This window comes from Opisthocomus hoazin, chromosome W (genome assembly GCF_030867145.1).
Source record: "Opisthocomus hoazin isolate bOpiHoa1 chromosome W, bOpiHoa1.hap1, whole genome shotgun sequence".
Taxonomy (NCBI): domain Eukaryota; kingdom Metazoa; phylum Chordata; class Aves; order Opisthocomiformes; family Opisthocomidae; genus Opisthocomus; species Opisthocomus hoazin.
Window position 1 is genome coordinate 32,758,181 of NC_134453.1, and position 13,435 is coordinate 32,771,615.

The following is a 13,435-nucleotide window of genomic DNA, read 5'->3' on the forward strand; positions in this document are numbered from 1 at the left end:
AAGGGGCCATGGGCACAAACTGAAGCATAGCAAGTTCCGTCTGAACATGAGGAAGAACTTCTTCCCTCTGAGGGTGACGGAGCCCTGGAACAGGCTGCCCAGGGAGGTTGTGGAGTCTCTTCTCTGGAGATATTCAAGACCTGCCTGGACAAGGTCCTGTGCAGCCTGCTATAGGTGACCCTGCTTCGGCGGGGAGGTTGGACTAGATGATCCCCAGAGGTCCCTTCCGACCCCTACCATTCTGTGATTTTGTGGTTCCTTATGCAGTGACCTGTACGTAACTTCTATATCCTCTTTCTGTGGCTGTAGCCGACTTTGTCTTCTGGGGCAGACATCAAAGATACCTAAAGAAATTCTGGTAGCTCCTTGTATATCATACCTTAGTCGGGCATTTTAGAATTTTAAGGTTTAGCTGAAAAAGCAGCTGGTGCTTTCTGGAGAACTTCACCAGTGATGTATCGAAGGCACACAATGCTACCACCTTTTCTCCACTGGCAATGCAGCTCCTTCATGTCTTTCAGGGAGCTGTTCCCTCCCCTGACACAGAACTACCAAGAGCTGTGTTTGCAGGACAGTCTCCATCAAACTCTTCAGCTTTTAACTCCTTTACCCTCCAACAGTCTGTCATCACCAAATACTCCCTTAATATGTGACTGTGGGTGAGATCTTTGAATTCCCAATCATCTTAGCTTTTTCTTGGGTCTGATTGTAGTGATTAATAATTTAGGTTTGCAATGATGAGTATTATACATCATGGTCAGTTTGCCAGAATCATTAACAAACATCATGTTCCAGGTCAGTTCTTCTGTCATCTTCAGCACATTCAGATGAACCTGTCCAAAATGCTTCTGTTTTAAAAGGAAAGATGGAGAAATGTGGCACTGGACAGATTATGTCAGCCATCAGGTGCTGCAAGGTTTTTTGCTGCTCCTTCACTCCCCCTCCTCAAATGGACAGTGGAGAGGAAATATGATGAAAGGCTCGAGGGTTGAGATAAGGACAGGGAGATATCACTCACCAATTACTGTCATGGACAAAACAGATTGAACTTGGGGAGAAAAGGGAGTTTAATCCATCAACAATCAAATCTGAGTAGGATAGTGAGAAATAAATCTGGATCTTCAAACACCTTCCTCCTACCCCGTCCTTCTTCCCGGGCTCAAGTTCAGTCACATTTCTATACCTCCTCACTCCCCCATCCCCCTCCCCCGAGCAGCGCAGGGGGACAGGGAATGGGGCTTATGGTCAGTTCATCACATGTCTCTGCCACTCCTTCCTCCTCAGGGGGAGGACTCACAGAATCACAGAATCACAGAATCACAGAATAGTAGGGGTTGGAAGGGACCTCTGTGGGTCATCTAGTCCAACCCCCCCGCCAAAGCAGGGTCACCTATAGCAGGCTGCACAGGACCTTGTCACCAAGCCTGTGACTCCTCACACTCTTCCCCTGCTCCAGCGTGAGGTCCCTCCCACGGGGTGCAGTCCTTCAGGAACAGGCTGCTCCAGCATGGGTCCCCCACAGGATCACAAGCCCTGCCAGCAAACCTGCTCCAGCATGAGCTCCTCTCTCCACGGGTCCGCAGTTTCTGGCAGGAGCCTGCTCCAGCGCGGTCTCCCCACGGGGTCCCAGCCTCCTTCAGGCACCCACCTGCTCCAGTGTGGGGTCCCTTCCATGGGCTGCAGGTGGATATCTGCTCCACCGTGGACATCCATGGACTGCAGAGGGACAACCTGCCTCACTATGGTCTTCATCACAGGCTGCAAGGGAAGACTCTGCTCTGGGGTGTTGAGAACCTCCTCCCCCCTCCTTCTTCACTGACCTTGGTGTCTGCAGAGTTGTTTCTCTCACATCGTCTCACTCCTCTCTCTCCTCACTGCCGTTTCCCTGCAGTTTTTTTCTTCCCCTTCTTAAATATGTTATCCTAGAGGCGCTACCACCGTTGCTGATTGGCTTGGCCTTGGCTAGTGGCGGGTCCGTCTTATATCCAGCTGGCACTGGCTTTATCAGACATGGAGGAAGCTTCTCGCAGCTTCTCACAGAACCACCCCTATAGCCCCCCCTGCTACCAAAACCCTGCCACTCAAACGCACGTCTCCAACACTTTTAGACTTTGAATGACTTCTCTAGTTCTTTCAAAGCTGATCTTTAATTAACAACTCTTACAAGATTCCAGAAAATCTTTTTTTTGCTTTTAATTATTTCAGTTTCCTCATGGAAAAATTAAGAGGACGCATCCTCTATAACAAAAAGATACCTTTGTCACCAATATGCTGTTAGAATTATCTACACCTAGATAGGATTTGTGTATTAACTTTGGGAATCTTTAAATTGTGTTGCAGTCACCAAGAAAAAAAATCTCATCAAAGCAAGGTGTAAATCTTAGATAATCCATAAGCACTGCTATAATCTGTTCAAAAAGGAAAAAAAGGTTAAAGATGCCAAATAGAAACAAGAATTTAATCTACTATATGATTCGGGGTGTGTTTTATTCTGGAAAATATGCTATTTAAACTAAATTCTTCTATGTTCTCTAGCTTGTCAGTAAGTCAGTAAATACCCCTGCACTATGGCTGGTGATATCAAAAGTTATACCTAGAACACTTCTCTCATGTCCTGGTATCTCTCATGTCCAGGTGCTGATCTCTTCTGCCTGGTATCCAGTAACAGGATGCATGGGAATGGTTCAAAGCTGTGTCAGGGAAGGTTCAGCTTTGATATTAGGAAGCATTTCTTTACTGAGAGGGTGGTCAAACACTGGAATGGGCTTCCTAGAGAGGTGGTTGATGCCCCGTGCCTGTCTGTTAAAGAGGCATTTGGCCAATGCCCTTACTAACATGTTGTAGCTTTAGTTCAGCCCTGAAGTGGTCAGACAGTGGGACTAGATGATCATTGTAGGTCTCTTCCAATTGAAATATTCTATTCTATTATTTTCAGAAGTTTCTTCAAAAAACTGGAGCAATAAGTGAAGCAAAGAACAGGTATCAAAAGAAGATAATAATTAGGAATTTTTCCTCATATATTTATATTTCAAAAAGCATCAGGCAATCAAAGCATCAGCAAGATATCTACCCATGAAGGAATAAGGTTTGAAGTTTTACAAGTGCCTATGGAACTTGGCAAGGGAATATAGAACCAGGTCTTCACAACATGTATATGAAAAATCTTCATAAATGCATAGGTAGGCACTGAAAAAAAAGTCCAGAAGTCTCACACAGAGAAGAAACTTCCAACGGGAATTCAGGCTTTCAGGTGCTTTGCTGGATGAGGACTAGTATGGTAATCACATTCTAGGATAAAATTTTAGATTAACAAACTTTACTTCTTGGACTTTTCAGGAAATCTGATTTTTTTAGACTTAGGTAAAGAAAGAGAGATGAAGGTTAACATGATTTCTAAAACTAACACTTTGTGTTTAGAAATTTATGAAGAGAATGTGAAACTGCTGATGCTTTATCATTTACAAGTGATGACCATTTTTAACTGTTACATATGAATAACAGTTTGCTGACTACTCACAGACAGTAAATAACATGACTCCATGGGAAAAAAAGGTCAAATAAAATTCACTTAAAATACTCACGATATTAGTGTTAAATTAACTGGAGAAACAATGCCAGTTTTGATTTTTGATGCAATGTTATTTCACTGGAAAATGCTGAATTATCCAAAATGAACTTTTGGTGAAGTTTATGCTTGTGTGAAAAATTTCATTACAGCAGGTAATTGGATCAAATCAAATCCATCAAAGAACTACTGGCCAAAAGTATAAAATAACTCCCACCAGAAATAGGTACCAGGTCATAGGTTGCAGAAATCCATGGAGTAACAGAATAATGAAAACATTGGCTGGAAGGGACTGCTGGATATGGTGGACCTGACTCCAAGCGCCCAGGCTATTTTCCAGTTGACATTTACAAACTTATAGAGCACAACATACACAAAGGCACAAGAGATGCTATATCATTTTACACCTGAGAATTTGTGCAATTAATTTGAAGATTCACTTCTACTACATCACCCAAATACAACAGATCCTTTTAGAATTCAAGCAGATAGATTTATCAGTTTTCTGAGAAACTCAGTTTCTAGTTTTACACTACTGATTTAATTTTCCTTTGATTAATTTTTTAAATTAGCAAGTGAATCAGTGGATCATGGGATCCAATAACATGAAATTTTCAAGCAGAGCACAATTAGAGAAAAAAAAGACTTGTTGGTTCTGTATCTCTAATAGTTACATTATATCCACATTTGTTTTTCCTTTAAATAACAAAATGTGCATTTACAAAGGCAGAAATCCTAGACCATATAATTAGTAAATTAATTAACCTTTTATCAAGGTTAATTGCCAAAATCATTTATGCTGATCAAGTAAAGGGGGACAATTCTATCAGACCTGAAACTGCAATGTCATCACAAGGTCAAATCAAGTACCAAAGAAAAACAGAATGAAAAGATATAATTATTGTCCTGGGTTTGGCCAGGACAGGGTTAATTTTCACCGGAATCCAGGAAGGGGCACAGCCGGGGGGTGGGGGCTGACCCCACCTGGCCAAACAGAGCCTGGTATTCCATACCATGTGATGTCACGCTGGGTTCCGGTGGGGGGGGGCGGCGCGGCGGGAAGGCACTCGCGGCTTGGGGGGGCGCGGCGCCGGTCCTGTTTCGGGAGAGCGGCTGTCTGGGTCGTATGGTTCGTTGTTGTGTTTTCTCCTTATTTGTATCGTTGTTGTTCCTGTTTCCCTCTGTTTGCTGTTCTGTTAAACTGCCCTTATCGGGACCCACCAGTTTCTGCCTCTTTCTTTCCATTCTCCTCCGCACGCCGGCGGGGGGAGGGGCGGCCGCGTGGTGCTTTTGTTGCCGGCGGCAGCCAAAACCAAAACATTTAATTTGGCGCCCAGACGTGGGGCACGGATAACGGCAGGGCTGAGCAGCGGGTGTTAAAACTGTTTTCTTACGTTTTGTTAAATTTTGTTATACGCATTTTTCTGTGTTAAATAGTCGCTGGTAAAAATGTTTCTGTCTGTGATCAGATGGCTGTGGTTTTTGAATCCTTATTTGCAGTATGTATTCAATGCCGTCCTGTTCATCATCGCTAGGAAAAAGATCAGGATGATAATTTTGCTCTACTGTACGATATCGACTTATGACATGATAACATCACTGTGCATGAAATTAGGCTTGTATTTGCATGCGGCTCTGCGGTCATTTCCATACCTCGGATCCTATGTCTTAGAATTTGTGAATAATCAAACCCAGCCTGTGGGGAAAACCGAAGGGGATACCTTCCCCCACTCTTTCGCCCCCCCTCTCTCCTTCAGGCCAGTTCTAACGGCTTTTGATAATTTCGGCTTTTGATAATTTCGAGTACCCGTGGGATGCTCAGGCCAGCACTCTCCTTTTGTTATGCCTCCTGAATGGGTTTTGGTTTTTGTTTAGGGTTAAGCAAGTCGTTAAGAACATCGTGCAGAGACCTGCCCCGGGGCTGGATAGCTGTGAGTGGCTGGGTGTGTGGGACAGCATGGGCAAGTACCTAGGGCAGTGGGCACCTCCAGTGTTTTTTAAACTCACCCCTGAGGAAGTACAGGATCCGGACAAACTAGTAAAGTATCTGCAAAAAGTGTGCTGCCACCCTGGGAACTCCAGAGAGACACAGATCACCGCAATGTGCTGGGGTCTGGCCCACGCCTACCGAGCCCTGTTCAACACTGTTCAGTGCCTTAAGGGGGAAAGGGGGGGAAACGAAGCGGCAGGCACTGCAGCTGGCGCTGCCCCCCCTGTCGGCCCTTCAGCCCCTCCAGCCCAGCAGGCAGTCACAGCCCCCCCGACCGGCACCACGGCTGCTGCAGCCACAGCTGCAGGGTCTGCCTCGATTTCCCCAGCAGGCATAGCAGCTGCTCCAGCCCCAGCTCCAGCCACAGGCACAGTGACTGAGCCCAATGACCAACCTGTGCAGGTAGCAGTCGCCCCCGTAAAACTAAAGAAAGACGCAAAGAGAGCAGATCGCTCCGGGAGGGATGATGATGAGCCAGGGTCATCACGGGAGATAGAGACAGAGATCATCACCCGCTCCCTATCCCTGGGTAAGCTGGGAGACATGCGGAAAGATTTCAGCCGCCACCCAGGCGAGCACATTGCCACCTGGCTGCTGCGGTGCTGGGATAACGGGGCCAGCAGCTTGGAGTTAGAGGGCAAGGAAGCCAAGCAGCTGGGATCCCTGGCCAGGGATGGGGGCATTGACAAGGCTATTGGGAAAAAGGAACAAATCCTCAGCCTCTGGAGGAGACTTCTGTCAGGCGTGAGGGAGAGGTACCCCTTCAGTGACGATTTTGTATGCTATCCCGGCAAGTGGACCAATATGGAAAGGGGTATTCAGTACTTGAGGGAATTAGCTGTGCGGGAGTTGGTTTACTGTGACACAGACGATGAGCAGGTACCCACAGACCCAGATGAAGTCCAGTGCTCACAATCCATGTGGAGGAAGTTTGTGCGGAGCGCACCATCCTCATATGCCAACTCACTGGCAGTTGTAAACTGGAAAGGTAAAGACGCACCAACAGTGGATGAGGTGGCTGTCAGACTCCGCCAATATGAGGAAAGTCTCTCTTCCTCCCTTGTCTCAGCTGTGGAGAAAATGGCCCGGGAGTTCCGACAAATGAAAGAGAGTAGGTCCTACTCCCCACCTGTACGGGTCAGTGTCTCAGCTATTAGGGGCAAGCGTTTCCCTGCTCAGGAGAGGGACTACAGAGGCTACACACCACGGGGCACCCTGTGGTTTTACCTGCGTGACCACGGAGAGGACATGAGGAAGTGGGATGGAAAACCCACCTCAAGTCTAGAGGCACGAGTGCGTGAGTTGCGAGGTAAAACAATCACAAAAGGGGACTCTGTTAGGAAAAATGCCGCTCCAGTTTCCAGAAGCCAGCTCTCCAGACCAGGTAGACAGTTTGACCTTGATTCCGATCCTCTGGAGGGGACCTCCAAGTCATTTTTACAGCAGGTGAGCAGCAAATTCTCTGACGAGGATTAGAGGGGCCCTGCCTCCAGCCAGGTGGAGGAAAGGGACAACCGTGTTTATTGGACGGTGTGGATTCGGTGGCCTGGCATGTCAGATCCACAAGAGTATAAAGCTCTAGTGGACACTGGTGCACAGTGTACTTTAATGCCATCAGAGTTCAAAGGGTCAGAGTCCATTTGCATTTCGGGAGTGACAGGGGGGTCCCAAGAGCTGAGTGTACTGGAGGCTGAAGTGAGCCTCACTGGGCAGGACTGGCAGAAGCACCCCATTGTAACTGGCCCCGAGGCTCCGTGCATCCTTGGCATAGACTATCTTAGGAGAGGCTATTTCAAGGACCCAAAGGGGTATCGGTGGGCTTTTGGCATAGCTGCTGTGGAGACGGAAGAAATTAAACAGCTGTCCATCTTGCCTGGTCTCTCGGAGGATCCTTCCGTTGTGGGGTTGCTGAGGGTTGAAGAACAACAGGTGCTAATCGCAACCACAACGGTGCACCGGCGACAGTATCGTACTAACCGAGACTCCCTTGTCCCCATTCATCAGCTGATCCGCCAGCTGGAGAGTCAAGGAGTGATCACCAAAACTCGCTCACCCTTAAATAGTCCCATATGGCCAGTGAGAAAATCTACTGGAGAGTGGAGACTGACAATAGACTACTGTGGCCTGAATGAAGTCACACCACCGCTGAGTGCTGCCGTGCCAGACATGCTAGGACTTCAATATCAGCTGGAGTCAAAGGCAGCCAAGTGGTACGCTACAATTGACATCGCTAATGCATTCTTCTCCATCCCTTTGGCAGCAGAGTGCAGGCCACAGTTTGCTTTCACCTGGAGAGGCATCCAGTACACCTGGAATCAACTGCCCCAGGGGTGGAAACACAGTCCCACCATTTGCCATGGACTAATCCAGGCTGCACTGGAAAAAGGTGAAGCTCCAGAACATCTGCAGTACATCGACGACATCGTTATATGGGGCGACACAGCGGAGGAGGTTTTCGAGAAAGGGGAGAAAATAGTTCAGATCCTTCTGAAAGCCGGTTTCGCCATTAAGCGAAGTAAAGTCAAGGGACCTGCTCAAGAGATCCAGTTTTTGGGAATAAAATGGCAGGATGGGCGCCATCAAATCCCAATGGATGTTATCAACAAAATAGCAGCTATGTCTCCACCAACCAGCAAAAAGGAAGCACAGGCCTTCCTGGGTGTTGTGGATTTTTGGAGGATGCACATCCCAAATTACAGCCTGATTGTGAGTCCTCTGTACCACGTGACCCGGAAGAAGAATGATTTTGAATGGGGCCCTGAGCAACGACAGGCATTTGAACAGATTAAATAGGAGATAGTTCATGCCGTAGCCCTTGGTCCAGTCCGGTCAGGGCAAGATGTTAAAAACATGCTCTACACCGCAGCCAGGGAGAATGGCCCAACCTGGAGTCTCTGGCAGAAAGCACCAGGGGAGACTCGAGGTCGACCCCTGGGGTTCTGGAGCCGGGGATACAAAGGATCCGAGGCCCGCTATACTCCCACTGAAAAAGAGATTCTGGCAGCATATGAAGGCGTTTGAGCTGCTTCAGAAGTGGTCGGCACTGAAGCACAGCTCCTCCTAACACCACGATTGCCGGTCCTGGGCTGGATGTTCAAAGAGAGGGTCCCCTCTACACATCATGCCACTGATGCTACATGGAGTAAGTGGGTCTCTCTGATCACCCAGCGCGCCCGAATGGGAAACCCCAGTCGCCCAGGAATTCTGGAGGTAATCATGGACTGGCCAGAAGGCAAAGATTTTTGAGCATCGCCAGAGGAGGAGGTGACAGGTGCTGAAGAGGCCCCACTGTATAACCAGCTGCCAGAAGAGAAGAAACAGTATGCCCTGTTCACGGATGGGTCCTGTCGCACTGTGGGGAAGCAGCGGAGGTGGAAGGCTGCTGTATGGAGCCCTACACGACAAGTCGCAGAAACTGCCGAGGGAGAAGGTGAGTCCAGCCAGTTTGCAGAGGTGAAAGCCATCCAGCTGGCTTTAGACATTGCCAGTCGAGAGAAGTGGCCAGTGCTCTATCTTTACACTGACTCTTGGATGGTGGCCAATGCCTTGTGGGGGTGGCTGCAGCAATGGAAGAAGAACAAGTGGCAGGGCAGAGGCAAACCTATCTGGGCTGCCCCATTGTGGCAAGATATTGCTGCCCGGCTGGAGCAGTTGGTTGTAAAAGTCCGTCACGTGGACGCCCACGTCCCTAAGAGTCAGGCCACTGAAGAACATCAAAACAACCACCAGGTGGATCAGGCTGCTAAGATTGAAGTGGCTCAGGTGGATCTGGACTGGCAACATAAGGGTGAACTGTTTATAGCTCGGTGGGCCCATGACACCTCGGGCCACCAAGGAAGAGCCGAGTAGGTAAAAGGTAATTCCGGCAGGGGGAGATTGCAACCACCGACCCATTGACCAGGAAGGGGATATTGCCCAGCTCACTAGGGATGAGCCTAGGCTTGGAGTGCCAAGGCCAGGGGTGAGATTGACAGCCCAGCTCAAGTGGGTTAGAATTAAGGGACAGGCTCATAAGGGTGACATTACGGTGGGTGTATACTACAGGCCACCTGACCAGGAGGAGGAGGTTGATGAGGCCTTCTACAGGCAGCTGCAAGCAGCCTCACAGTCACAGGCCCTGGTTCTCATGGGGGACTTGAACCACCCTGACATCAGCTGGGAAGACCACACAGCTAGGCACTCGCAATCCAGGAGGTTCCTACAGAGCATCAATGATAACTTTCTGATGCAAGTGGTGGAGGAACCAACAAGGAAAGGCGCTCTGCTGGACCTTGTATTAACAAACAAGGAGGGACTGGTGGAGGATGTGAAGGTTGGAGGTAGACTCGGCTGCAGTGACCATGAAATGGTCGAGTTCAGGATCCTGCGTGGAGGAAGCAGGGCGATAAGTAGGATCAAAACCCTGGACCTCAGGAGGGCTGACTTTGCCCTCTTCAAGGAGCTACTGGGAGGAATCCCGTGGGCCAGGGCTCTCGAAGGCAGGGGGGTCCATGAGTGCTGGTCGCTCTTTAAACAACACTTCTTCCATGCACAGGAGCAATGCATCCCCCTGAGAAAGAAATTTAGCAAAGGAGGCAGGAGACCTGCATGGTTAAACAAGGAGCTTCTAGCAGAGATCAGGCAGAAGAGAAAGGTGCATGGAATGTGGAAAGAGGGACAGGCCACTTGGGAAGAGTACAGAAACATGGTGAGAGCATGCAGGGATGCGACGAGGAAGGCCAAGGCCCACCTGGAATTGAAGCTGGCAAGGGATGTCAAAAACAACAAGAAGGGCTTCTTCAACTACATCAGCAGCAAAAGGAAGGCTAGGGACAACGTGGGGCCGCTGCTGAATGAGGCGGGTGTCCTGGTGACGGAGGATACAGAGAAGGCAGAGCTAATGAATGCCTTCTTTGCTTCAGTCTTCAGTGCTAAGACTGGCCCTCAGGAATCCCAGGCCCCGGAGGTAAGAGAAGAAGCCTACAAAGAGAATGACTTTCCCTTGGTCGAGGAGGACTGTGTGAGGGATCGCTTCAGTGATATAGATGTCCACAAATCCATGGGCCCCGATGGAATGCACCCACGAGTGCTGAGGGAGCTGGCGGATGTCATTGCTGAGCCACTCTCCATCATCTTTGAGAGGTGCTGGAAAACAGGAGAGGTGCCCGAGGACTGGAGAAAGGCCAATGTCACTCCAATCTTCAAAAAGGGCAAGAAGGAGGACCCAGGGAACTACAGGCCGGTCAGCCTCACCTCCATCCCGGGAAAGGTGATGGAGCAGCTTATCCTGGAGGCCATCATGAAGCAAGTGGAAGAAAAGAAGGTTATCAGGAGTAGTCAGCATGGATTCACCAAGGGGAAATCATGCCTGACCAATCTGATAGCTTTCTACGATGACATGACTGGCTGGGTAGACGAAGGGAGAGCCGTGGATGTTGTCTACCTTGACTTCAGCAAGGCTTTCGACACAGTCTCCCATGATATCCTTCTAGGGAAGCTGAGGAAGTGTGGGCTGGATGAGTGGTCGGTGAAGTGGATAGAGAACTGGCTGAATGGCAGAACTCAGAGGGTTGTCATCAGTGGCACTGAGTCTAGTTGGGGGCTGGGAACTAGTGGTGTCCCCCAGGGGTCAGTACTGGGCCCAGTCTTGTTCAACTTCTTCATCAACGACCTGGATGAAGAGTTAGAATGTACCCTCAGCAAGTTTGCTGACGACACCAAACTGGGAGGTGTGGTAGATACACCAGAAGGCTGTGCTGCCATTCAGCGTGACCTGGATAGGCTGGAAAGCTGGACAGAGAGGAACCTGATGAGGTTCAACAAAGGCAAGTGCAGGGTCCTGCACCTGGGGAGGAACAACCTCATGCACCAGTACAGGCTTGGGGTGAACCTGCTGGAGAGCAGCTCTGCGGAGAGGGACCTGGGTGTCCTGGTGGACGACAGGTTGACCATGAGCCAGCAGTGTGCCCTGGCTGCCAAGAAAGCCAATGGGATCCTGGGGTGCATCAAGAAGAGTGTGGCCAGCAGGACGAGGGAGGTTCTCCTTCCCCTCTACTCTGCCCTGGTGAGGCCTCATCTGGAGTACTGTGTCCAGTTCTGGGCTCCCCAGTTCAAGAAAGATGAAGAGCTACTGGAGAGAGTCCAGCGGAGGGCTACAAGGATGGTGAGGGGACTGGAGCATCTCCCCTACGAGGAGAGGTTGAGGGAACTGGGCTTGTTCAGCCTGAAGAAGAGAAGGCTGCGAGGGGACCTTATAAATGCCTACAAATATCTCAAGGGTGGGTGTCAGGAGGATGGGGCCAAGCTCTTTTCAGTGGTGCCCAGTGACAGGACAAGGGGCAATGGGCACAAAGTGAAGCACAGGAAGTTCCGTCTGAACATGAGGAAGAACTTCTTCCCTCTGAGGGTGACGGAGCACTGGAACAGATTGCCCAGGGAGGTTGTGGAGTCTCCTTCTCTGGAGATATTCAAGACCCGCCTGGACAAGGTCCTGTGCAGCCTGCTGTAGGTGACCCTCCTTCGGCAGGGTGGTTGGACTAGATGACCCACAGAGGTCCCTTCCAACCCCTACTATTCTGTGATTCTGTGATTCTGTGACCACCTACCCAATTGATACCACCTACTCAAAAGAGAACAATGGAAAAGGACAACTGAGTCTGCGCAATAATTTACATGTGAAGTGAGCAAATTTGTAACAATCACCAAAGAGAATAATAATGAATATGTATGAATAAAATAAATATGTATATTTTTGATCTACGTAAACCATGTGAAAAAGGTATAAGGTGTGCACATTAGGTGGAGCTATCCCCTGTGCATCCAGCGCTGCAATAAAGAATGCCTGCCTTTTAACACTGCATTGGTGTTATGAGGTTTATTCCTGGATTTTCGGTGACACAGGAACCTCACGGACTGCGTGTGCCTGGCTGTGTGGTCTTCCCAGCAGATGCCTGGCTTAGGCTGTATGTATTCATCTTATCAGTTGTAATATTCCTGTTAATGATGTCATTGTACACATGCAAAATATCCCCCCTCCTACCTAGGTCAAGGGTCCCTCTTGTTATATGTGACTATATTTAGAAACCATAGACTAGGAACCCATGTACCTAAAACCCCAAAGAACTTCCCTTAAAGCAGCCTTTGACACATGCTGAAAGTATTGAGTTCAGCACAAAGCACTGCAGCTACTGCCAGTTTTCTAATGAAAACCACATTTCTGTGGTGGCAATGGTATCACTGACCATGTTTTATATAGTAACCTCAAAGTTATAGCTCTTATCCAGGAAGGAGAAAAACCCGGGCTCAGTGCCCTGCTCAGCCCAAGGGATGAAGAATCTTTCTGGTTTCTCAGGAGAGTGTTCTTACCAATTGACTTCTCTCACCTATTGAATGCCCTATCTTGTCTCTGGCCTCAGGAATTTGCATTGCTTCTTCAGTGAGGCATAGCTTCCCATAGACAGAAGAAGCCTACCTCTGTCGTAGGCCTCAGCTAATCATGACGGTGGGAAGTGATAACATGGAATATTTTTTGAAGTTAGCAAGTGTAAAAGGAGGTGAGAACTATGGGACCTCTGAGTAAGGTCCATAGTCTCAAAGGGGGGAAATTGCATTCCTCAAGGTGAGAAAATCACATCAGGATAACACAAGAATGACAAGAATGAGCTAATGTCATCAGAGATGACCAGGGGGATGGGGCAGAAAGAGATAAGTTTGCCCAAAGGTAAGCTAAGGTCAATTAGTGTGGTAAAAATCACACCCCTGGGAGGAAACCTTACATGCTGATGTAGGACTACCTTTGTATAATGAACTAACCACTACTCAGAACATGCGCAGAGGTACAGCAGTTATGCAACTAAAAATTGACCAATGAGCATGTATTGTGCAACGTCTTCTTTGTTGTA

General features: G+C 48.7%; 1 protein-coding gene across 2 annotated transcripts in view; it reads right to left on the reverse strand.

Moving 5' to 3' along the window:
* Positions 1–216: 216 nt before the first annotated feature.
* LOC142365677 (uncharacterized) overlaps positions 217–13,435 on the reverse strand; it is a 44,133-nt gene continuing 30,914 nt past the window's right edge. The window contains exon 3 of one of the 2 annotated variants that reach the window (XM_075446724.1): positions 217–2,408. In XM_075446724.1, the coding sequence (XP_075302839.1) occupies positions 2,402–2,408 (7 nt within the window). In that variant the 3' untranslated portion in view covers positions 217–2,401. The other variant, XM_075446725.1, reaches the window with a different exon arrangement.